This window comes from Anolis sagrei, chromosome 3, assembly GCF_037176765.1.
Source record: "Anolis sagrei isolate rAnoSag1 chromosome 3, rAnoSag1.mat, whole genome shotgun sequence".
Lineage (NCBI taxonomy): Eukaryota > Metazoa > Chordata > Lepidosauria > Squamata > Dactyloidae > Anolis > Anolis sagrei.
In genome coordinates, this window is record NC_090023.1 from 220741985 (window position 1) to 220768688 (window position 26704).

Consider the following 26704-nt stretch of genomic DNA (forward strand, 5'->3'; position numbering starts at 1 on the left):
AAAACAAGAGTGCCAAATTTTATGCAAGATTTCAAATCTCACACTTTGATGGCAGAATCATTTTCATTTCAGGACTATATTTGTTTCTATGCACTCTTTGAGTGACATTTGCCAAAGGCGGTTAAAGCCAAAATGGATGTAGCCAAAGCAACATTCTCTTTCTCTTTCTTTTTGTCTCCTCGTTCCATATCCCACATTTCTATCCAAATGTTTCCAGCTTCTGATGTCTCTCTATCTCATTCTTTGCCCATTATCCCTTCTCTCCTCTTCCTATCTTCTCTTTCCATGTATTCCTTCCATGCAGAAAGGAGACAAAAGAGAAAGAGGTTGACAATGATGCTCAGAGAATGAATGTTGCTTCTGTCATGTCCATTTTAGTCTAACTATATTTACCCCATCATGTGCTTTTCCCAAAATAATTATGCAGAAACAAATAGGATCTTCAAGATGAAAGAGGTTATTCACCCACAGCCTAAGTAATCATTATTTGCCCTAATTTGGACAAAGAAACAAAGTGTAGTTACTTTAAAACAGATATGGATGATTCCAGTCTCCTTTTTATGCCATGCTAGCTATGAGAACAGGGAGAACAATTTTTGCATATATGCTAAACTATGGATCAGTTTAGTGTCGAAATCAAGACTTAAGGGCCTACCAACAAATGTTTGTATTGTCACAACAGAAAGTGTGTCTTACTCATTGCAGTCAAATCTAGGTACTCTCTCTCAGACATCAGGATTCGAGAGTTAATTCTTGGAACAACGTTTGGCTGGTTCATTATATAGTCAACCACATCTTGATCATTTGATAGTTCACCCTGAAACACAAAACATATAGATCAAAAAACTCAACAACACTATTTCAGAATCTGTTTGAGAAATCAGGAACAATCTTAAAGAGCAAGGATTTAAAATATATATATACAGTGTTTCCTCGCCGCTTCGTGGTTCATTAACCACGGACTCACTGTTTCTTGGTTTTCCCCACGCCCTCACATCCGGGATCCCCCTCCTCCTTGTCCTCCCCCTCTCTCTCCCTCCCTCCTTGCCTTCCTTCCTCCACCATGGTGCCAGAGGGGGCTTCTTCTTTCCAAGGGGGCTGCTGAGAAGAAGCCAGGCAGCGTGCCTTCCCTCGGCGGTGAACTTAGAGATGGCAGCAAGAAGGCGGCAGCACAGAAAGCGGGTTTGCTTTGGGCCTTTGGTCCAATTTTTGACCAGGGGGAATTTTGACTAGGCTGGCCTTGGGCTCCTTCCCTGTACTGAGTATTCATGCCAAGTTTGGTGCAGACCCATCATTGTTTGAGTCCACAGTGCTCTATGTATGTAGGTGAACTATGACTGTCTTCAAATACCCCTACTTTGCGGATTTTCACTTATTGCGAGTGGTCCTGGAACGTAACACCCGAGATAAGTGAGGGAACACTGTATCAGGATACTTTAGATTTCACTCGCACCCAAAATGCCAATTTGAAATCATTTTCAAATCTCTCTACCATATCATTAACTATTAGTGAAATGAATTCACTTCCATTTCAAAAATGTGTTGCTCTGTGGAAGCAGGTGGCAAGTATTTATGATATTTTAAAAGTACTTAAACACACAAAGTTAGCTACATAGATTTTTGAATTTTGTCCCAAAGCTTCAAGCCTGCAGTACTTTCTTTAAAATAATATGACTTACCAAATACACAGCTCTTTGGAAAATGCTTGTGGTTTCTAGTATCTTATGCATTGTCACAGTTTCAAGTTCATCAGGATCAAGTTGTTCTTTTTGAAAAGGCATCCCATTAAAAAGCACGATTGGGAGAGGACCCACACCTGTCTGCTCATAGTAACTACGTCCTTCCTGAAAAACCAAAAGGTGCAACAAATAAAAGTATTTTTCCCTTCTGCTACTGACTTCATTGCAACAATCTTCCACACTAATGCAGTTCCGAGCATGACATCACAAACCATAGTAACTATGTATTTTTAAAAATACACAAAAAGCAAAACAAACAAAATTATTTTCCCCAATGCTACTGAACACACTTCAAGACCCAACACACCAATGCTGTTTTGAATATCACATCACAAACCATATATCCCATGAACCTGAAATTATTATCCTCAGCGCCATCTTCTATTATCTTGGGAAGAATCGAGCCTAGAAATGTGCACATGCAGATAGTTGCAAGGACAATTTTAACTCTTCTGAAATCTCAGTGGATCAGAAAATCACTTCCAGATGATTCTGGACTGTTTCTTCTTCACTAGTTATCTGTTTCATAAGAAGGTTCCCCCAAAACAGCTTTTTCTGGGTAAGACTACATATACTTCCAAGAGTTTTTTCAATTTGAACAATACCCTCAGATGACCCCTGGAAGACATTTAAGGCTGCATGACACCCTTTATTGGCTCCCCTGGAGCCCTGTGCATTCAACAGTCTGTGTTGCTCATAGTAGGAATTACAAGTAAATTTAACACGGTTCATGTTGTTATATTGAGTAGTGTTTATTCAGCCACTCTCATGCTTTCCACTTTTTCTGAGCTGAGTGCAAAGGATTCAAAATTTTGACAATAGTAAGGGAAGTTGGGTTGCTGTGAGTTTTCCGGGCTGTATGGACATGTTCCAGAAGCATTCTCTCCTGCCGTTTCACCCACATCTATGGCAGGTAACCTCAGAGGTTGTGAGGTATTTTGGAAACTAGGCAATGGAGGTTTATACATATGTGGAATGTCCAGGTTGGGAGAAAGAACTCTTGTTTGCTTGAGGCAAATGTGAATGTTGTAAATAGCCACCTTGATTAGCATTTAATGGCTTTGTAGCTTCAAAGCTTGGATCGTTGTTGCCTGGAGGAATCCTGTAAGGCAGTGGTCCTCAGATGTTTTGTCCTACAACTCCCAGAAATCCCAGTCAGTTTACCAGCTGTTAGGATTTCTGGGAGTTGAAGGCCAAAACATCTGGGGACCCACAGGTTGAGAACCACTGCTGTAAGGAAAGCCTCAACAGGTAGCCACAGGCATATTTGAGCAATAGGTTCAGAAAAAATAGAACCGGGAATATTATAAGGCAACTTCCTTTAAAAGCGTTACCGCAACAACTCAGAAAAGATATCCTTCTCTGGTTGTTACTGCACCCAATAGTTGACAGAAATCTTACCCCAAAAGGCATAGAAAAGTATGAGATCTTGGGATTTTATAGAAATTTCTTACCTTTCTGTTTAGATCATAGGCAGAATCAACGCCTAAGATACTATTAACTTCTACATAAGGATATTGCTTCCCAAGAACACTAACCACGTGTTCCACTGTCAGTTTCTCTCCTGCAGTTACTTTGCTATAGATCTGTGAAGACAAAATGAAGCACACTTGAGATTACTTTGTCTTCCTTTCTTTCAGAAAATCATTAATATATCAGCTGTATTCCCACTCTCTCTTTGTTGTCCCGTAAGCCTTGAACTCCTGCTGCAAAAAGCACCTACTTCGTGACACATCTCTCTTTCTGTGCATCTCAGCTCAAATCTATGTTAGAGGGCATGGATAGCGAGAAATTATTATTGGAATGAAAAGCCTGCTAGAGTTATTATTCCAGTCACAGAGAAGGTGTCCATTTTAGAATGACAAGTTTGTAAGAATCGAATTGCAGACAGAAAAATATTTTAAGAATCCTTAACAGGAGGAACAATCATTAAAAAATACAGTCTTAGATTTAAAAAAAATAGGCTTATCTTTTTTAAAAAAAATATCTAAGAAAAAAGAGTGGGAAAGAGAGACATGTTGCAACATGTCCTTCCTCAACTTTTAAATTCTCACATTAGTACAAGAGCAATAGAAGCAGAGCGAAAGTAGGAGCAATGGCAGAGTAAAGTATTGTGGTCCCAAGAGCCATTTACACACTGCTTTTCTTTCTCTACTCTCACACTACTATCACAGTGTGAGAGGAAGAGAATGCCAAATAAAATATGGTCCAAATGAATGAGGTTCCAGATGTTTCCCTCTTTAGTCCCCCATTAGATTCCCACAAAGTATATCACAAGGGACAAACATGCCACGAACACACTAAGAAGGAGAATGGGAGAAGAGTTGCTTTGATAAAATAAGTTCTATTCCTGGGTGCTTTAATAGAACAGTCCTTTAAAAAGGGGGAGAATCAAAAACCCACAACTCCTTACCTACACTACTTTAATTTTTCAAAATGATTTTAAGAAAAGGGATCATTCTGCCTTGGTCAGACCACACCTGGAATACTGTGTCCAATTCTGGGCACCACAATTGAGGGGAGATGTTGATAAGCTAGAATGTGTCCAGAGGAGGGCAACTAAAATGATCAAGGGTTTGGAGAACAAGCCCTATGAGGAGTGGCTTAAAGAGCTGGACATGTTTAGCCTGCAGAGGAGAAGGCTGAGAGGAGATATGATGAGGGCCATGTAAAAACATGTGAGGACAAGTCATAGGGATGAGGAAACAAGCTTGTTTTCTGCTGTCCTGGAGACTAGGATGTGGAACAATGGCTTCAAGCTATAGGAAAGGAGATTCCACCTGAACATGAGGAAGAACTTCCTAACTGTGAAAGCTGTTCAGCAGTGGAACTCTCTGCCCCAAAGTGTGGCGGAGGCTCCTTCTTGGGAGGCTTTTAAACAGAGGCTAGATGGCCATCTGTCAGGGATGCTTTGAATGTGATTTTCCTGTTTCTTGGCAGGAGGCTGGACTGGATGGCCCATGAGGTCTCTTCCAACTCTATGATTCTATGAAATAGGTAAATAAACTGGTCAAATTAATTAAAATACTGCGTAAGCCATGACACCAAAAGACGGTACAATTATGACAGACTAAAATCAAGCATGAGATAAAAGGATAGTTAAAACCACCAACCTGAAATAAAGTGGTAGTTATAACCACCTATGCATATTAAAATATCAAACATTTTAATGATTTGGGAAACACATTGTTTTAAACTAGTAATGAAATAAAACCAATCTAATAAATAGGTTAATAGGTACATTTTTGAAAGAAGGTTTATTGCTATTTTAATGACTATCTGCCCAACGATTGTCAAGAAGATTCTCTTATTGTTTCAACATAGTATTGACATTTGCAAATATATCAACTCTATGATTCTATATTGGCTTTGGAAAGAATTACTTACAGATATGACTGTCTGGAAGGCAACATTATTATCTACTTCCTGTGCAACGTAATTGTAGGCCCGAAGGAGAGCAACCCCAGCATCTTGTAAGCCATCAACATCATCAGATTCATTTACGACAAAGACTAAACCAATCCTGTTTTTAAAAAATCAATCATCAATTGGAATGATAATGAAATATTCAATACATAGCTATTGGCAGTAGAAATCTCTGGACCAGAAAACACTGACCAAAAATCTAACAATGGGGCAGATGTGATTTTGCCCATCATGACAAAATCACATTCCTTGGTCAAAGGAATTAGGAGTAAACGGTAGGATGTGCTTTCCTTGCTCTTAACTACTCCCTTACTTTATTTGCAAAGAGAAGTCACTAAAAGATTTTTTTGGGTCTCATTGGTTGTTTTAACCCATTATGCTTACAATGATTTTACCTTGACTTCTGAGCATTAACTGAGATTCTTCTCTTAGCAAATTGTTAACTATTGTCAAATCCTTGTTTCAAATTTTGCGATAGGAACATAATCTTCATAATATTAACTCCTGCTTAACTTGCTATAGATAGTCACAGTCATTTTTTCATATGACAGAAGTTATACATGGGAAAGATTATAGTACATGATACGAGTGTTACACCTGCACCAGTTCTCAGAAAACTACAGTCACAAGCATATGCATCTGCTGCAGTCTCATCGCAATCCCATATCTGAGCTTCCACAGCTCAAAAAACAAATCAGGCTATTCGTTAACTCCCGCTGATACTTCCAAAAACACTCTGCCTTTTGTTTCCTCACATGGTCGGGGAAAACGGATGAAGAAAGTGCATGGAAACTGCATGGAGAAGGTGCATTTATTTATTATTGTTGTTTATGCATTTCTACACCGCTTTTCTCACCCCTAGGGGGACTCAAAGTGGTGTACAGCATAATAATTAGCAAAAAGTCAATGCCTCACATATTAATAAAAACAATATATTACATATCAAAAACAATAACATATAATTGTAAATTAAAATCATTAAAATTGTCAGACATGATTGTTTGCCAGTTTGTGTAGTTTTCAATTACTGATCTTGTAGACCGTGCAATTATAACGAAGATTTGTGATGAGGTCCAGAGCCACCAAGGCTGGCCAAAACAAGCAGTTGATGGAAAAGCCTCAGTTTAGTTAATCCAGGTAAGTAGTCCTCAAACATCAACAGATTTTACAGGTGCTGGACATCAAGGAGGCAAGGCAGTGGGGGCCATGGGGGCTCCCTGCTCAGATCTAGCTGCTGCCGGGTGGCGAGGAGGCTTGGGCCCTTAAAGGGGCAAGGCAGTGGGGGCCATGGGGGCTCCCTGCACAGATGTTGCTGTTGCTGGGCAGCTGAATGCATGAATAGTTAGCAGACCTCTAGCAAGCCCAGTGTTGACTTTTCTAATGATCATGAAACTCATCAGTTGTGAATGTTATATAAAGGTTCAGAGGCAAAGTTAGGAACTTGAGAAATAAATCACAGGATTACCTCAGTGGTATGTGGTTACTAAGGAACATTTCAGCCACACTCAGTAATTCAGTTGTGCTCTCATGGGATGGGTCTACTATGAATACCTGGAAGACATAACAAAAGCAATATGATGAACAGCAAAGACTCATAATTTGAAGGTTACACTTATTATTAACTTATTATTATTATTATTAACTTCAGCAAACTTTGAAGGCCTACTATGACAAATTTACATGGCACTAACTCTATTATTATAATTATAATAATAATATAATAATATAATAATATCTTATTTTTATTCTGTATTCTTATTTGTATTCTGCCCTATCTCCCCGAGAGGCCTCAGGTTTGATTCCAGCATATAGAGACACAAGGCAAACATTCTCCTTCATTTCCAGCTCTGGGCGGGTTGTGCTCATCTCCATTTCTAAGCCAAAGAGCCTGTGTTGTCCATAGACACCTCCTAGGTCATGTGTCCAGCATGACTGCATGGAGTGCCATTTAATTTCCCGCTGAGGTGGTACCTATTGATCTACTCATATTTACATGTTTTCAAACTGCTAGGTTGGCAGGAGCTGGGGGTAATAGAAGGAGCTCACCCCATCATGCGGATTCAAACCATCAACCTTCCCGTCAGCAAGTTCAGCAGCTCAGCAGTTTAATCCACTGCACTACAGTGGCTCCCCTAATCCATATGGAACTGCATTGACACTCATGATGATACAATTCTAGCTGATGTCCACAGCTCCATCTAGTATAGTTGCATTGGATCAGTTCAAGGTTATGTAGCCTGAAGATTTAGAGCAAATGCTTGGAGACTTGTGGGCAGTTAGTTAGATTCATGGTCTTTGGGTATTAACAACCAGCAGGAAGGAATGACTAGTTGGGTTCATAAAGCAATTATTGACTATGTACAATGGAGAAAGGTACAATCTGCCTTGTAAAATGATTTCATGCAATGGTTCTTGAACACTTTTTGGAGATAGCAAATTTTTAGCAGCCATCACTCAACTGGGCAAAATCATAGAGAGTTATGGTGTTTCAACCCCATATCCTTGGATGACGCAAAATATCTAGACCCATTTCAGTCTGGGTTGGCTAATGAAATTATTTCAGTTGCCCGGACAGAATACTTCTGCTGGGAAACAGTTGACCAGTGTGATCATATCCTTAGTCTTTGTTTTGATACTAGTGGTCATTGTATCTTGCTGGATTTATTATAGATCCAAAATCAAAAGGCATTCTGATTCTATTCCCATCTGTAGGTACATTCAGAAAATGGCATAGGGGGGGGGGGGGAACTAAAATTGTCCAACTTTGAAAAATTCATTGTGCAGTTAGAATAAAATAGAGGATTACATACAAGATTGTGGAAGTTTTTCCTTATTTGTCTGATTACTCCAGGAAAAGTAGGACGTAGCAGCTCCTGGACACTGGAAGGCCAGGAATTGTACTTGCTGTCAATTTCAAGGTTATTGATCCACTAAAAATTAGAAAAAGAGATTTTAAAAATCCTGTGAGTGAACAGCTAATTCCTAAAAACCAAAGTTTATTAGGGTTACCCTTCACCCAATATTGCTTTACTTTTCAGAACCTTACTATGGTAAAAACAACGAGACACAATAAACAGTAAAGAAAAAATATGGAAAAAGTATACAGTACAGCATTTTTCTTCTCACCATTTCAGTCTTAACACATAAATTCTAGCTGGCCTTAACACTACAGCTCTGGCCTACTTGTCTAACTATAAGGCTATGTCCCCAAGGAATAGCGGTTGCTCAAAAAACACCTTTGACTTGCAATTCCCCTTTGCACTTGAGGATCTGCACTGCTTGCAGTATGTTTTGACACAAGATCTGACCCCAATATTGCAGCAAGGGAATCTATGGCCCTTCTTCATTGGGCAATGAAAACCTTGAACACAAAGGCTATGCTCTTTAAAACAAAATTATCCCATATCTGCTTGACTAGTTACATCTCAACAGACATCTGGAATTCCAACTAAACTGCCAGAGAACATTGCATTGACGCAGAACAAATCCCCTTTCACTAGGCTTTCTAGTATATCGCTTCTTGCTTGATTTTAGCAGATCACTTGCTAAAGCATACATTCTTTGAAATAATTCAGTGACCCCATATCATACACAAGTTGTTTTTAATACAATCCTTTGCAACGATCCCATAACATGTAGAATTAAAACAGAATGGATGGGTATTGTTTGTGTGTTTTGTGATGGACATGGCATCATGCATTTTTGACTGCTAGAACACATACTCACTGAAATAGCAGCACTTCTGATATCGACAGCATAGTCAGAGTCTGATGGCTGGATGTTTAGCTTTAACACATTGTGCATGGAAAGACCCACAATTCCTAAACTGTGCAGCCCTTCCATAACGCGAGCTTCATTTCTCAGGACATCGAACAAGCTAGAAAGAGCACAGACCAGAGGGAAAAACTTTAAAGTAAAGCTATCAACACAGTCTAGCCTTTTCAAATCATTATCTTACATATTATAGTAAGAATAATCAGTAGGATTCATACCTGAATATGTCTTGTGTGTCTAGATCTATATGCAGTCCATTAACAAACAGAGCTGAATCCCCCAACTGTAATCCTAGATTTCCTTTAAAGTACTGAGGGGAAAGTGCAACAAAAACATTAATAGTACTCTAAGAACTAAAACTGGTCACTTTTGTTCAAGACTTAGGTATTAATTACTTTATGATACGAGAGGAAGAAAGATGGAGAAGGGGAAAGATGGAACAATATAAAAGGAAAATATAACTAAATTTTCAAGCTGCTCATTGTCTTGTACAGTACTCTCATGGCCCTTTCAAGTTTGGGAAAGCCAAGAATTAGTCCCAAATACCTGTGATTTACAGTTTTCAAACCATCTAGCTACCACTTTGCCAATGGATAAAATTATACTATAGAATATAATTAAACTAGCTATTTTATAAATAATTAATAACTAATTCAGATGCATTGTTGATAGTAATAGTTTAGGCTGGGTGGCCTTATTGGTTGGAAAGACAAACAGTAATAGATGGAAACAGATAGTACATGTTCTTAAAGTCAATTTATAATAATAATAATAATAATAACAACAACAACAAAAACAACAACTTGGTTGGCAGGAGCTGGGGGTAATAGAAGGAGCTCACCCCATCATACGGATTCTAACCATCTACCTTCCGGTCAGCAAGTTCAGCAGCTCAGCGGTTTAATCCACTGCACTACAGTGGCTTCCCTAATCCATATGTATAAGAATGCTTATACCCCACCACAATTTCCCCAAAGGTACTCGGGGTGGCTTACATATGGGACAGAATGTCCACAAAACATACAACCAAAACAAAACACATTAAAATAAAAACATGATAAAAGACAACAACCCAGATAAAAACATGCTAAAACATAAAAGTATAAAACTAATTGTCAAACAAGTGGTTTGACAAAGACAGTGTCTAGTTTTGCTTCACTGCTTCTTTCCTTTTTGTTGTGACAACCTAGTTGCTCTGTATTATTTCATTTTTTAGAACCAAACCCTTCAGGGAGCTCATTAAGATAGCTTTCTTCATGTTTTGCACTTTAATGGTGACATTTTCTACAGTATATTTTTATCTTTTCCACATATTTTAAAGTATATAATTCCTCTGAATAACAGTAAAATAGATTGCAGATAAAAATATCAATTATACTACAATCTCAATTTGAGACAAGTTATAAAATATGACAACAAATAGAACTGTCCTATTGCATCAGTTACTTGTTTCATTTGTTTAATTCTCAGAACACTTCTCCCAAGTCATTTAACAGCTTGCTTGACACATAGGGAAGAATTATACACACAAGCCAACGTTTTATTTTGGTTTTTTTAATGAGAACTCATTAGCATCTTATGGGAAATATCCAGATTAAATAAATTATGATCCACTTTATTCAAGATTTTGTGCCTTCAGAACAAAAATAGACAAAATTGTAATTGTGTTCTTAAAGATTTCTAATAATCTTTCCTCTGGATAACCTGCCATGTTTTGGCATCTATAGACTATCCTGTACAAGACACAAAGGGAAAAGTGCAGCTTTTTGCAAATAGCCATCCCTAAAGCCATCCCTTACAACTCTCACGCTTAGATTACCATAATCTGGAAATTCACCTTATTGCATGCAACACAAAGTGGGCAATCCTCTGCCTCCCACATTCTAATACAGAAGGCAGCCACCACAGGAAACATAACCAGTGAAAACTGTAAATTTTTAGAGACTTCAATTCTTCCAGCAAAGCAACGATCTCAAAAAGTGTTTAGTACTATATGGAAGTCTTGTGGCACTTTTCAGGTAAAGTTTTTAGGGGCACTATACTTTTGTGGCTATAGTGTTCCTTTTCAACAGGTATCTCTCAAGAGCATTTATTATAGAGAAAGCAATATAAGAAAGGAAGCACCTTATATGGAAATCTGAATATATGCAACAAGAGTTTAACAGAAAACATTCGACACCACTGAGGAACAGCCTTATACAAACAGAATTTTTCTGCCTCTCTTAGACTTGAGCAAATGTTAAATGTTGGATACATGTTTTTGGAGATATTTTTTAAAATGTAGAATATTACTTTTGACTATCATTGCAATACACACCCCACACAAACATACTAAAAAGTATTTAGAGGTGTATAAAAAGAGGACGAAGAGAGGAAATGAGGTTAGTAGACTTATATTTAAATCTACTTCAGCTCTGAAGGTCAAAAACATATGTATTACCTTTTGGTTCTCTTCAATTTCTGATCTGAGTTCTGGAGAAACAACAGTCTTCGTCATTGCCCTGCAAATAGCAGAAGTTTCACTTTATCATATATGTCTGCCACACTTCCTTCCAAAAGAGCAACATATATCAATAAACTACAGAACTAAAACAGGAGGCTACACAAAATGTTTTTTATTAAAGCTCTCTAAAATAGCTTGTACTAGAATTTACAGGCTATGCATTAAATCAGAAATATTTAAGCGAAGAGAGGGGAGGCCAGGGGACAGCACCATCTTGTCTCCTGCATTTGCCATCCGTTGGGGACCCCTCCCCCCAGCAACAACTGCTGCTCTGGGCCAGAGTAAAGAAAGGGGGGCCAGGGGACAGTTCCACCTTGTCTCCTGTGCTATTCTAATAATATGTTATAATATAATATATAATATATTGTATATACATATAATATTTATAGTATTGTAATGTAATGCAGTATAATACTACTAATAATAATATATTATAATTATATATTTATACTACATGTAATATTACTAATAATATTACAGTATAATTGATATAGTGCAATATAGCAATATTTAAAACTGATATTGTACTATGTTAATAATATATTGTATGTATATATACCTTGTAAGCCGCTCTGAGTCCCCTTCGGGGTGAGAAGGGCGGCATATAAATGTCGTAAATAAATAATAAATAAATAAATTTCGGCTTCAACAATAGTGGGAAAAAAAACACCAAGAAGTGGTAAAATACTTCCTTTTTTCAAAAACAGTGTACAAGGAAAGATTTTAACTACTACTTTATTCTTAATGACAAACTCCTGAAATCAACTGGAGTCTTGAGATATCATATGCTAAATAAAACACTTACAATGGAATATTTTAATATCAAGATAAAGAATGCTAAACCCCTGGACAATTCAGAGATATCAGAAAGGGAACAGAATTTTCTTTCTGCCCAGTCTAAAACCGAAGCCACACACTCAGATGTGAAACTGACATTTCACTATCTATCTTTGAAGCTAAAATGCAATGTATTAAAATTTTAAAAAATGATTGCAACACTGGAATTCAGGTCATCACTTTCAAAAAGCATTCCAAAAGCTATTGATTTGTGTTTCATTTCAAGTTACATCAGCCAGAATTTTCCTGTTTGTCCTGAGACCTTTAAATACCTTCACTGAACTGTGAATAGTTAGCATAACACCATTTCTACATTTTACATAACAGCAGTCATATTAGCAGCAGTTTCCAACTAGTTACCTAGCTTTTGTGGGAAAATTCTGACTTAGATCTTTCATGACCATCAGAGAATCCACAGTGGGAGCAGCCAGAATGCGGGCAGCAGTCTGAAAACTTAGATCTAAAAATGAAAACATTTATTAGTGATAAGACTGTCCTTCAGCACAACATTTCAGTTGAACTTGGAAGAGAATAATTTCCCTTCCTTTTTCTGCACCCTCCAAATCTGCTTAAAGAGGGACCTTCCATGGCAGATTTTTGGGAACTGCAAGGGGTGAAAGACCTGTCACATAACCCAGTTACCAGCTTTTATGCTTAACCCAGAAAGTACAGAGGCCATCAGCCTAACCCCTTAAAAGTTCCTAAGCACATAAACATTCCCCCACATTTTTGATAACACTGTTCACATAACTTGAGTGATCTTGAGAGCATCACTAGTTCAAGATCCACAAGTTATTTTAGCAAGGTACACAAACCATACAACTGCATTTTAATCAAAACCGAATTATGAAACAAAACAACATGGAATTGATGGAATTGAAACAGATGGACTTGAGTTTTACACTACAATTCTGTGCATGATTACATCCATGTTTACTCAGAACTAATTCCTCATCACATTAATGACTCTCCCTTTGCAGCATGTTTGTTTAGGAGTGCAGCCTTAGTCAACTAATATTTCAATAACAGGATTATGAGCCGTAACATATGCTTCTGAGAACACCATGTAGTCTAAGTGGTGCTTCTTTTCCTTCTCTCTAAAAAGTATTTGTACAGAGGGTAAATTGCCGTATTTACTCTAATCTAATGCTCACCTTTTTTACTAAATTACTTTCCCAAAATGAGGGTGCATATTAGATTCACATAATATGATAAATACTTTTGGGGTTTCAGGGGTTTGAAATCTGAGGTGTGTATTAAATTTTGAGTAAATACAGGTACTTAATAAATTGGTGTTGAAATGGAAGGTGTTTTAGAACCCACAACTTGTAATTAGTTTAAATGAGACTTCCATTTATGTTTATTCTGATACTTCAGACTGCAGTGATGGAAATAAGTCAACAACTATGATGCTTCTAAAAAATATCTGTTGCTTTTTTGTATTTTTATAAACACAAAGATGTTTATACATATGTCTCCAAATGAATAAATAGAATTTCTATGTGTCCATTACCTTGCAATTGCCACACTTTTAAGGGTGCCATTTCATTTGTGCTTTCAATTAGATGTTTTCTTAATTCTTTCAATTCTTCTTTCAAACTCGGATGTAATTGTCTGAAATGATAAAAAAATGATCCAGAAAATCTGCATTAGACAAAAATAACAATTGCTCCACCAGATGGAGTTCTGGGATCTTTTTTTCTTCTTCTAGCAACTCACAGGCTTCAGTTCAATAAATCTTTAAATCTTTAGTTTCTGGAATGGTTTTGGTTTAGAAAGCACACACACACACACACAAAATGATCAAGTTGATAAGATAATAGTGTACCTTAGTCTTCCAAACAGAAATCCTTGCACTTCATCAATAGGATCATTTTCGCCTATTACTGTTGCGTTCGTGTCTGTACCTACAGAAACATGAAAAATAGCCTGATTATGACACTATTCAGAAAACCATCAGCAACAGTGGTTTGGCTTTTGTAAGTCTCCAGCACACATAAAGTCACATATACAAGAATGAGGGCACCACTTTTCAGTGATGTCGGAAATCATGGCAGTATCGTAAACAAAATGCCTCAATCGGCATCTTGCCACCATTGCAACTGTAGTACTGTCCTTTACTATAACTATCCAGCCATATTCTAGAGTGGAAGGGGGGGTCAAGAACACTCAAGTTCCCTTTTGCTTTCTAGACCTCACACCTTCCACACAGTCACCCACTTTTGTCTCAGGCATTTTAATATGTGTTTATATGCTTGCATTTTAACTATGTTTTAATTGTGATTTTATAGATATTTTTAACTATGCTGTGTCCACCTCACGTCAAAAGGAGAGATGGGTAATAAATACAAAATTAATTAATGAATTTATTATTATTATTATTATTATTATTATTATTATTACCCGTATTTACGCAAATTGAAAGCACCATCAAACCTAATGCACACCTCAATTTTCAAAACCCTGAAACCAACAGAAGTATTTGCTGACAAATGTTATGTGCAGAAACATAAGGTGCACTCTTTGTAATTTGGGCCATGATAGTTGCTGCCTGCTTAGAATTCCTTCTTTAAAAACAAAATTCTTAAGAGAGCCAAAGCTTCCAGAAATGGAAAAGAAAACCTTGGGGTGCATCTATGCTGCAGAATGAATCCCCTTTAACTGCCTTGGTTTGATGCTATGGAGTTATGGGGGGCTGTAGTTTTACAAGACCTTGAGACTGCCCTGCTAAACAGTGCTGATGCCTCACCAAACTACAAATTCCAGAATTTCATAGCATTGATCTATTGACAATTAAATTACAGCTGACATCCCTCAAATAGGAGCTCCAGGTGCTCCTGAAGCTGCTTCCCCTATTACTTTGGCTCAGCATTAAGATTGCAATTGTATGTGAATCTAATGCATACCCTAATTCTGGCAAGGTGATTTAGCCAAAAATTGTGAGTGTTAGATTTGAGTAAATACTGTAGTATTATAACATTTTTATAACAAGCCAGAATCAAATTATTAGATAATTAGAAGTCACAGGCTGCACAAAGACAACCAAATGTTTCTTTAATTTGGAAGGTTTTTTACTTATCTGGCATCAATTTTTTAAGCAGCAATTAAACATTGGGGAATGTGAGGGGAAGGCACTCAGCAAGCCAACAGCTGAGCAGAGAACAAATCTACACAGACTCAAGAAGTCACATGAAGCTTCCCATCCCTTGCTTTAACATGAAAAAATCATCATGCACTCCTTGGCGGATAGCCTTGCTCTGAAATATCTAGGATCCAGAAACCTTCTGGCTCACTACAAAAGGTAGCAAAAGATAGCTCAAATGTTTTCACACCATTTCCTGGCTGATGCCAGAGAGATGGAAAATCAAAAGGAACTCCTTTGATCAATACCAATGGCATTGTGCCAATCTGTAACCTGCCTTGAGTAGATGTAGGGCTGAGAAAGGTGGGCTATAAATATTGTAAATAAATAAAATAATAAATAAATAAATGACTTATATTGCTCTCATTTTGTTGTAAATCGATTCCAATGCAACTTTATTTTAGAACAATTACACATAACTAAATCTGAGATTGCTAGAGAATGGAAGAGTAACTCAGCCTTAAACAGAATAAGAGAACAACTAAGGAAAATGTTGGTGTCCATTAATGTCATGACAGAACCATTACTACACTGAAGGGAGGGATTCACCTTTCACCTGGGTATCATCCTTGGCCTTATACTCTGTACTTTTAATGGCAAGCTCCACTCCATAGCCTGAAAGGTAGACTTTTTCCTTCCTTGGATTCTAAAAGAAAAATGGGGGAAAATGATATCTACTAATTTGTTTTTCAAGACAATATACAAATATTGTGTCTTTTTCTGACTCCAAGAAAATGGCATTGCAAAAAAAATCTGCAGATTTAGATCTAAATATAAAGCAACACATAAAATTCATATTGAGAATCATGTGGCATTTTCTACATCAGATCAGTACTTACAGCGATATAATGCCTAAGGATATAGGTGATATCTCCTGCATTGGCTTTTGATACGAGAAGTTTATGGAATCTAGAAAACTCTCCAGAACCAATTTCAGCATACATTATAACAATAGGACTTTCTGGGTTTGACACTGGGTACTTGTGGTCTCCTTTAAACATAAAAGGTTTTGGCCTGGAGCAAGACAAAAAACACACAAACCCAAATGTTGTGTTTTAACCAAATGAAATCACGCACATGAATCAGAACATACACACAAAAGTACTATACACAGCTTATTCTCTATGATGCTTATAGAAAGATTTAAAAAAATATGGCCACATGGAGCTACAATCCATTATTATTCTTATAATGAACAAATGCCCAGAATGAAATTATCTTTGAACTATTTCGGAATGCAAACTGTCCCATTAGCCTTTGTGTTTTTATAATGAAACAGAACCATTGTGATATAGTAAAACTTTAATTAACGGAACACAAATCAACTTCCACCTATGTTTGCTTACATTTTTTTATTCAAGAGGCTAAAACATTAATGTTTCATTCAGTGCAATACTAGGCATTCAACTGCATGGATTTTATACAAAGAAACATTGCTTTGGTGCACAATACACAATGGAAAGCAGCTCTGGATGCTAAAGCAAATAAAATGTTTTACCACAAGAAACTTGACAGAAAGCACCCACGGGATTGTAAAATTGCTCCAATAGTTTCCTCTTTGATAAAGCCTCATATACCACATATACTCAAGTATAAGCCAAGTCTTTGGCCCTTTTTTTAAGCTGAAAAAGCCACCCTCGGCTTATACTTGAGTCAATGTTATTTATTATTTTACTCTGTTGTTGTTACATTTATTATTTTACTCTTGTTATTAAGATTATTTTACTCTATTATTACTGTTATTGTTACATTTTTATTTTACTCTATTATTATTGGGAAGATACGTAAGCACATTTACAATGACGAAGATTAGAATAATTGTTTAATCAGAGTTGGACAGCCTTATCTTAAATTACAGTTTTATGTAAATATTCAAAAACATTTAACCTACTGATGCCTCAATTCATGTAATTTTATTGGCATCTATTTTTATTTTGAAATTTATCAGTAGCTGCTGCATTTCCCTTATACTAGGGTGAATATGTTCTTCTAGTTTTTTGTGGTAAAATTAGGTGCCTCGGCTTATATTCGGGTCAACTTATACCAGAGTATATACAGTAATATGATATATCCTTTCTTAACACTGTTAAACATACTTTTTCTCATTACCTGCTATATCCACCAGAATATCAATAAGAAAATAAGTCCCTGCCAGCAATTGCAATTTTAAAATCACAGAGAATACCAATTCAAGTTCACTTTCACATTTCATGTCCATTTCCACATTAATCAAGAAATTCAAGCTGACAAAGAACATATCGCTTAAATGGATGTTGGAAATAAAATTTACAGGCACCTTCATGGGGGTTCAGGGCACAGGACTCCCTCAAAAGTGGGAAAGCTGCTAATATAAATAAATAAAATATTGCCATTCCCTCTCAAACATGCATTCTGCAGTATCCTTTCCCACAAACCACCCCACACAATTCAGATTTCAAAACCATTTACCTCCAATCCACCTCTTTGCCCTACTCCATCTGATGACCCTCTATCTTTCCAGCATTTGCTGACCCTCCACCTTTTCAGCACTGTCCTGCCAACAGCTCCTCATTCCCTTTCCTACCATCCCATAATGATACCTATCCAGATTTTAAATACTCTTCCTTTATCTCTCCTTTCTCCACTTTCCCACCACAAAGCAATGAAGGAAGGGCAAAGGAGCACTAAAGAGGTGAAGAGATAGAGCCCATGAAACAGAATCTAGAAATTTACAAATAATTATAAATCCACATAATTTAAACCTGTGCATGTCAGGTGCCGACTGCATGCTTAAAATGCCTAAGGTTTGGTTCAAAATAAAATTACCTTTCTGAAGCTGTCTGTAGAAGAACTCCAAGTTTATCAGATTCACAAGTCTTCTCTCCATGGACAACAAAGAATGAATTACATCCCTCTGGTGGGGGCTCATCAGCTGCTATCTGTGTTAAAATGTATCAGTTATAATATTACAACCCCCACTGAGGGAAAACAAACCACATTTTAATCATAGCAACAGGATATTTTGCTGCTAATGGATTAATCTGTGTAATAACATTTGAAACATAAAAGCAACAACAGCAGAGATAATGAACCATGAGCCTTAGCACAACTTCCTCCTTCCAACTTATTAGACACCAGTAAAGAGACAAATTATTTCCTTAGAGGTCCTTCAAAGGATCCCTAACATGCCAAATAAAAAAGTTCTCCAAGTTAGTCAACCAAAGAAGCTTATTTATTTATTTACTTATTCTTTACTTCTCTTCTATACTGCTTTTCTTGCCCCCCCCCTCCGGGGGGGGGGGGGGCACAGGGGGACTCAAAGCAGTTTACAACATATTTATGGCAAAATTTAATGCCTCACATACATATGAAACTTAACATAAAACAACAATATTTATTATTTATTATTATTTATTTGCTTCATTTGTCTTTGAATAAACAGCAAACAGTGGAATGATCTTGTAGTAACCTTAGTTAACACTTGTTAATTACTAATTCCAGTTTACAGGTAAACAAAACATAAGACAAGGGTACATCTGCACTGCTGAATTAATGCAGTTTGTCACTACCTTAAATGCCATGGCTCAGTGCTGTGGAATCCTGGGACCTTAAATTTGGTCCCAATTCACCTTATTACATTCAGTAAGTCCCTGGGAATGATCAGCCTGAGTAAGTGCTGAATGATCAGCCTGGGAATGGTCAGCCTGAGTAGTTTCTGAATTGGCAAACAATCAGGAAGTTCAGAATAGATGGATGGCAAGAGATCAATAATACTTTAGCAATATCCAGCCGCATTATCACATATACCAATATAAGGTGGAGATTTAATAACTGTCTACGAAACTGAAGTGTCAAGTGGAAGGTGTGGTTTCCAGTTCAAGGAGACAGGACAGTTGTCACTTCCTTCTACATTATCACCATTGGTATCATTCACAAGTATTAGAAATGCCCCCAAAATGTTGTACTAACCTGCTGAAAGGCTTGAACTGTTGCTGAATAAGAACGTAAGGACAAGGCAAATTTCAACAAGTTCTGCTGCAAAGGCGAAAGATGCTGAGAAGCTGCTTGCAGTATCGCATTGTAAGAGGAATAATCAGTATCTGTCAAGCCATAGAGACAACATGGCAGTTATTTCTACAATAGTCGTGCATGTAAGCACTTTTAAGCTCTATTCAGAGAGCTCTTTTTGTTTGGGGAACATCTTTTTGCAAGGAAACCATGTTAACCTGTAATATTTTAACAAACTGTTTGATCATTCAGCAGTTTGGCATTATTATCTAAGCATTAATGGCATGCTTCTTGGAACTACAATGTGCTACTCCTAAAATATATGTGCAAATTATTAGTCTTTGGCTGATGAACTTTAATCAATGTGTTACATAAGCAAACACCTCCATGTTTTAGTCATTCTGCTGCAATGCTATCCAGTCAGTTATTCATTTTGTACAATTGTCCAAAATTTACCAACTTTGCTGCCAAGATCTTCAATTATATGAAATGCGAGGAAACCTATCAGAATCTTACCTTGATATCTGACATCTTTACACTACCTACCACACATAAAAAAATAAATATCCAAACTAGTAAAACACTGTCCTAGGACCTAGATAAATAAACAAACAGAAAAAATAGATACAGTATTCCCATATATAGACCTGAGTACAGAAAAACAGCTGGAAATTATTCAAAAAGCAGGTACAAATGTAATGGGTGTAACTACACCATAAAATTAATGCAGTCTGATACCACTTTAGTGGCTCAATGCTACAGAATGCTAGGATTTAATGCATCCTGGTAAAGAAGTGAAAGGACCTTGTAAAACTACAAGTCCCATGATTCCATAGCATTGAGCCATGGCAGTTAAAGTGGTGTCAAACTGGTTAATGCTGCAGTGCACCATATGAGAAGAAACAAGGTGGCACCCCAAGCAGACTCAGACTCAGAAAGCTAACTTGGCATGGCCTTCAAGAGCTGTGCAACTCCCTGTTTCTGCAGTTCTCAATGGGCAGTAACACAGAGGGTTTATGGAATCTCCAGCAGTACACAATACTCAATAAATGGGTTCTAGCTGGCTTATTCAGTACCATATTATACATCGTATTTGAATTAGGCCCAATTGATTACCATTGTGTATCTTATAATACAGGGATGGAGAACCTTGTGTCTGCTAGCCAGATATGGCATGCAGATGTTTCAACAGGCACTGAGTTTCTTTTCCTGTTATCTCCAATAGGCAACCAGAAATTAGAGGGTATTAAGGTACACAACAGAGCTATGCTAAGAAAAATGTTGGCCTGGTCCCCAAGATAAAGTAGACAAGGATAGAGCTCAGCTGTGCTTTGTATGATTGCTAGGGAAAAATTCAAACTGATACATATTGCATCCGGCCTCAAAACTCTGGCCCAGCCCCATGCCTCCATCCCTATCCACAGATGGAATGGAGTCACAAGATCAATCCAAATTATATTTCAGGCCCTGAATACACTGAGATCCCATAATTAATATGGGTGAGTACAGAATATTAAAAAGTGTTAGCAGTTCTTGTTTCCAATATTATACTAGAAACAAACCCAGAAAAAAAAACAATTCATGTTTATCACTATACTGAATAATGTTTACAACTAATCTCAACATTCAGCACAAATCTCTGGAGCTAAGAAACAAAGAAAAGTAATTATCACCATGATTAGATGATCCAAAGTCTTGGCAGGTCTCAACAAAGTTCCAGAATTTCTCTTGGCTTTCCTCTGCTAAAAATTCACTAAAGAAAGACAGTGGGGAAATATTATATTAATATTAATTTAAAATACTTTGCTGTAGAGTGGTTGACATAAGAAACAGTGTCTCTGAATTTCCTGTTTTTCTAATTTTAATCAACTATAAATACACAGGTAGGTAAAGGTAAAGCTATCCCCTTGACATTAAGTCTAGTCATGCCTGACTCTGGGGGCTGGTGCTCATCTCAATTTCAAAGCCAAAGAGCCAGGGTTGTCCAGAGACACCTCCAAGAGTATGTGGCCAGAATGACTGCATGGAGCACCATTACCTTCTCACTGGAGCAGTATCAAACTGCTAGGTTGGCAGAAGCTGGGGCTAACAGCGGGAGCTCACCCTGCTCCCCAGATTTGAACTGCCGACCTTTCAGTCAGCAAGTTCAGCAGCTCAGCAGTTTGACCCGCTGTACTATTGGAGTGAGGTAAAGGTAAAGGTTTTCCCCTGACATGAAGTCCACATGTGTCCAACTCTAGGGTGTGGTGCTCTTCTCCATTTCTAAACCGAAGAGCCGGCGTTGTCCGTAGACATCTCCATGTCTACGGACTGCACAGAGCGCCATGACTGCACAGAGCGCCTTTACCTTCCTGCTTGAGCGGTACCTATTGATCTACTCACATTTGCATGTTTTCGAACTGCTAGGTTGGAACTGCTAGGTTGGAAGAAGCTGGGGCTGACAGCGGAAGCTCACGCCGCTCCCCAAATTCGAACCTGCGACCTTTCGGTCAACAAGCTCAGCAGCTCAGTGCTTTAACCCACTGCGTCACCGGGGGCTCCTGGAGTACTAACCCTGGGAACACCCCAGCAAGCGAGAGTCCAAAAGTGGCAGGCCCAAACCCAGCACCTCAATCCTTGGGTGATACCAGATGAGAGACTCCCCCCTGGGCACTCAGAAGACTGGGCGACTTGGAAGGCGCTGAACAGATTGCGCTCTGGCACCACGAGATGCAGAGCCAATCTTAAGAAATGGGGCTACAGGGTGGAATCCTCGGCATGCGAGTGTGGAGAAGAACAAACCACTGACCACCTGCTGCAATGCACCCTGAGCCCTGCCACATGCACGATGGAGGACCTTCTTGCGGCAACCCCAGAGGCACTCCAAGTGGCCAGATACTGGTCAAAGGACATTTAACCAAATACCAAATTTACAAAATCTGTGTGGTTTTTTTTTTCTTTCTTTCTTTTTTCTTTTTCTTTTTAATCTCTGTGTTTGTTTTGCTCTGTTAGAATTGTAATACAATGGTTGCTGATGACACGATAAATAAAATAAAACCCTAAATACACTGGTAAATCTTAATAAATCACTATTCCTTAACAATAAATATGTAATACTCAGAATATTAGTCTAATCAACAAAATCGTTGTGTGAATTAATAGGATGATTTATCTAAAGCAGGTGGGATGGGACCGTAGTACTTTCCCTCTACTTCCCACCAGTAGACAGGAACCAGTGCAGAACTCCAATCTCACCTACCAAACATAGATTTCAGAAAAATCTAATGTTTTTGCTACCATAGAAGAATGAGAGACATCAGCCATCCCTGTGTCAAGAAAACAACGTTTTGGTGGAATTTAGAGAAAAACTGGATGGATCAGTTTCCACTGGATTGCTGCCTACAAGCTGCAAAAGTTTAATAGGGCATCAGATGTGGGAAATGCCTCTGGAAATCTTTTTTTAAGCAAAGATTGTGGTTGAGAGAAGTTTTAGACTTCCCTTTTAATCAACCATGGCCCTGATTGATTGATTAATTAGACTTTCCCATTCCAAAATCTACTTCGTGCTGTTTTTATGTGCCCCAGATCAGAGGATACTGAAAATGTCTTAGAAAACAAATGAAACCATCAGCTGAAACTGATCAAGAAACATTTGACATATCTGCCTACAGGAATTTCCACCTTCATAGATTTTGATGTTTTGCTTTCAAAATTGAGGATGCTTCTGCTTTGTTCCATCGCACAAAAATAAATTCTGACAATGAAATATCTAAAGTGCCTTGAGAAAAGCTGGTTAGACAATATTCTTACCTTGCTTCAAGCAATAATGGCGTGGAGAACCATTTGGTAGTCAAGGATGAGGTAACTGCTTTTGAATCTGCTTTCACAAAGGAGAAGCTCATCCATAGTCCAATAAGTATTCTTAGAGTTCCCATTGTAAAAAATGAATGTCTGAAATAAAAGTGAAGATCTTTTGTCATAATGAGTTTATTTCAGTTCACACAGAAGCATACACTGCCTATGTAAAGGGCTCTAAATCCAAATTTTTGCAAGAAGTTGTAAACACCTGAGGAAATAAAGACACCACTAGAACTAGTTAAAATTGCTCCCCTTCTCTTTCATATATGAGCAGAAACTCTAGGACAGTGGTTCTCTACTTGTGTTTTGGCCTTCAACTCCCAGAAATTCCAGCTAGTTTACCAGGTGTTAGGATTTCTGAAAGTTGAAGGCCAAAACATCTGGAGAACCACTGGTCTAGGACTACGTGATGAATTGGCAAATAATGCGTGAAGATCCGAGTAGGGTGACCTTTTGCAGCTGACAGGTGGTGATTTTGTCAGCACCGATTGTTTTTAAGTACAGCACCGATTGTTTTGGTACTATACCCAGTGTACCGATCACCACTGGGACTACCTTTACTGGCTTGTTCCAGAGTTGTTGTCGGTTTTTTCGGCTATACAGCCATGTTCTAGAGGCATTCTCTCCTGACATTTCGCCTGCCTCTAGAACATGGCCATATAGCCCGAAAAAACCTACAACAACCCAGTGATTCCGGCCATGAAAGCCTTCGACAATACAATGTTCCAGAGTCCTATCTTTAAATCCTCATATGGTGTCAGCTTTTCCAGTTGCTTCTCGTCATTATATTATTACTATTATTATTTGAAACACAACAAGATGAGTCCACAGCAGACAAGATCACTCTTTTGGCTGTTGTATTGGATCACACGTCAGACACTTCCCAAGTGTCTAGGATTGTGTGATGTATCGGCGACTAATGCGTGCAGATCCCAGTAAGGTGGCCTTCTGCAACTGTCAGATGATAATTTTGTCAATGCCGATTGTGTTTAAGTGCAGGTCAAGGCACTGTACCCAGTGTGCCGATCACCACTGGGATCACCTTTACTGGCTTGTGCCAGAGTCTTTGCAGTTCGATCTTTAAATCCTCGTATCGTGTCAGCTTTTCCAGTTGTTTCTCTTCAATCCTGCTGTCACCTGGGATTGCAAAACTGAAAATCCATACTTTGTTTTTTAACACGATTGTGAGGTCAGGAGTACTGTGCTCCACAACTGTCTGTCTGTCTGAATCCGCAAGTCTCAGAGTAGCTTGACGTGTTCATTTTCTGTAACTTTTTCCGGCTTGTGATCTCACCAGTTCTTTCTCACGGGCAGATGGTATTTGTGGCACAAGTTCCAATGAATTTACATTTATTTATTTACATTATTTATATCCCGCCCATATCAGCCCACAGGCGACTCAGGCGAATCATCTGAACAAAGGTGTTATGCCTCTGCTTGTAGTCTGTCTGCGCAATCTTCTTGCAGCAGCCGAGGATGTGATCTATTGTTTCACCTGCTTCCTTGTAGAGTTTACATCTGGGATCTGTCCTTGACTTTTCAATTCTGGCTTTGATAGCATTGGTTCTAATGACTTATTATTATGGAGTCATGGGAGTTGTAGTTTGGTGAGGCTCCCACACTCTTTGGCAAGGAAAGCTAAAGATATTGTCAAACTACAAATTCCTCGCATAACATAGAGGTGAGCCATGGCAGTCAAAAGTAGTGTCAAGTTACAATAATTCGAGTGTGGTTGCAGCCTATCCGAATCCTCTCAAAATCCCTGCTTTTGGGTGCATATCCACACTGTAAAAGTAATGCAGCTTGACACCACTTTCACTGCTCTTGCTCACTCCTACGCCATTGGTCGTTTCGAGGATCTGGAGGCTCCTCTGCCAGAGTGCTGCTGATACAATCCTGCCTGGCCAAACTACAGCTCCCATGATTCCACAGAATTGAAACATGGCGGGGCTCCCGCGGAGGGCCCACTCACCGCTGCTGCCTCCTTCCTTCCGGGACGGCTTCCCTCCGCTTCCCCGGCGCCGTCGGGTCTCCTCCTGGAGCAGCTGCGGGGCTCCGGGTCCTTGCGCCTGTGAGCGACCGCCACGCTCCTTTCCTGCTTCAACTGCCGCGGCTCCTTCAGTTTCCTGACAGCTCCCTTCCGGTTCCGGCTCCTTGCCGGCTACCAGGAAGAAGGGCGCCCGGCAAAGGGACAACGACGTTCTCTATGGAGAGGACAAACTGGGAGGCTGACTCCGCCATCTTGGTTGAGGGCAAATATGCAAACATGCCCTCAACCTCTGGCTGGGTGGTCCCTGAAAGGAGCTGTTCCAGGCAAATGAGGCTGAAGGGGAAAAGCAAGTTAAGGAAGGGTCCATCTCAGGCATGGGCAAACCTCGGCCCTCCGGGTGTTTTGGACTTCAACTCCCACAATTCCTAACAGCCGGTAGGGAGTTGGAGTCCAAAACACCCGGAGGGCCGAGGTTTGTCCATGCCTGGTCTGTACCCATAGCAAGAAAATGTGTTTTGTTGTTGTTTGAGTTCACCACCACGTTCTTCTTTGCACATTCTTCCTTTGCCCTTTTCTACACTCCCAGATAATCCAGATTATCAAAGTAAATAATCCACATAGCACTGGAGTATATGAGTCTACGCTTCCATATAATCCAGTTCAAAGCAGATCATCTGGATTTTGAATGGTAGAGTAGAGGAGGCCTCCGTTCTGGAATGCAATTGTGGTGGTATCCCAACTTTCAATCTTGATAAAATAGTGAAGAGACAACACACTGGCAACGAAGATCCGCATAATCAAAGCAATGGTATTCCCCATAGTAACCTATGGATGTGAGAGCTGGACCTTAGGGAAGGCTGAGCGAAGGAAGATTGATGCTGTTGAGCTGTGGTGTTGGAGGAAAGTTCTGAGAGTGCCTTGGACTGTGAGAAGATCCAACCAGTCCATACTTCAGGAAATAAAGCCCGACTGGGTTGTTGTAGGTTTTTTCGGGCTGTATGACCATGGTCTAGAGGCATTCTCTCCTGACTTTTCGCCTGTATCTATAGCAAGCATCCTCAGAGGTAGTGAGGTGCCCGACTGCTCATTGGAGGGAAGGACGTTAGAAACCAAGATGAAGTACTTTGGCTACATCATGAGAAGAAAGGAAAGCTTAGGGAAGACAATGGTGCTGGGGAAAATGGAAAGAAAAGGGAAGAGGGGCCGACCAAGGGCAAGATGGATGATGGCATCTTGATGGCATCTTGAAGTGACTGGATTGACCTTGAAGGAGCTGGGGGTGGTGACGGCCGACAGAGAGTTCTGACGTGGGCTGGTCCATGAGGTCACGAAGAGTCGGAAACAACTGAATGAATAAATAACATCGCACCTTTGCTTTTCTTCCAAGATTTGTCCAGTGAGTTTTGTGGCTGAGCAGGGACCTGCATCTGCTGTCTTCCTCCCTAGTTCTGGTCTGGGAACACATTAGT

The 26704-nt window shown here is 38.9% G+C and overlaps 1 protein-coding gene across 2 annotated transcripts in view; it reads right to left on the reverse strand.

Annotated features, from left to right (window-relative positions):
- The window catches only part of UGGT1 (UDP-glucose glycoprotein glucosyltransferase 1), a 52500-nt gene extending 27101 nt beyond the window's left edge, over positions 1-25399 (reverse strand). For both annotated transcript variants that reach the window (XM_060768155.2, XM_060768154.2), the window contains exons 1-19: positions 25218-25399; positions 23198-23338; positions 21082-21161; positions 19370-19500; positions 18227-18339; positions 16261-16435; positions 15971-16067; positions 14108-14186; positions 13793-13893; positions 12640-12739; positions 11380-11440; positions 9158-9249; positions 8892-9042; positions 7976-8095; positions 6631-6716; positions 5127-5262; positions 3194-3325; positions 1680-1844; positions 697-817 (exon numbers count right to left, since the gene is read on the reverse strand). In XM_060768155.2, coding sequence (XP_060624138.2) covers positions 697-817; positions 1680-1844; positions 3194-3325; positions 5127-5262; positions 6631-6716; positions 7976-8095; positions 8892-9042; positions 9158-9249; positions 11380-11440; positions 12640-12739; positions 13793-13893; positions 14108-14186; positions 15971-16067; positions 16261-16435; positions 18227-18339; positions 19370-19500; positions 21082-21161; positions 23198-23322 — 2065 coding nt within the window. In that variant the 5' untranslated portion in view covers positions 23323-23338; positions 25218-25399. The remainder of the gene's footprint in view (positions 1-696; positions 818-1679; positions 1845-3193; positions 3326-5126; positions 5263-6630; positions 6717-7975; positions 8096-8891; positions 9043-9157; positions 9250-11379; positions 11441-12639; positions 12740-13792; positions 13894-14107; positions 14187-15970; positions 16068-16260; positions 16436-18226; positions 18340-19369; positions 19501-21081; positions 21162-23197; positions 23339-25217) is intronic.
- Between the last annotated feature and the right edge of the window lie 1305 nt (positions 25400-26704).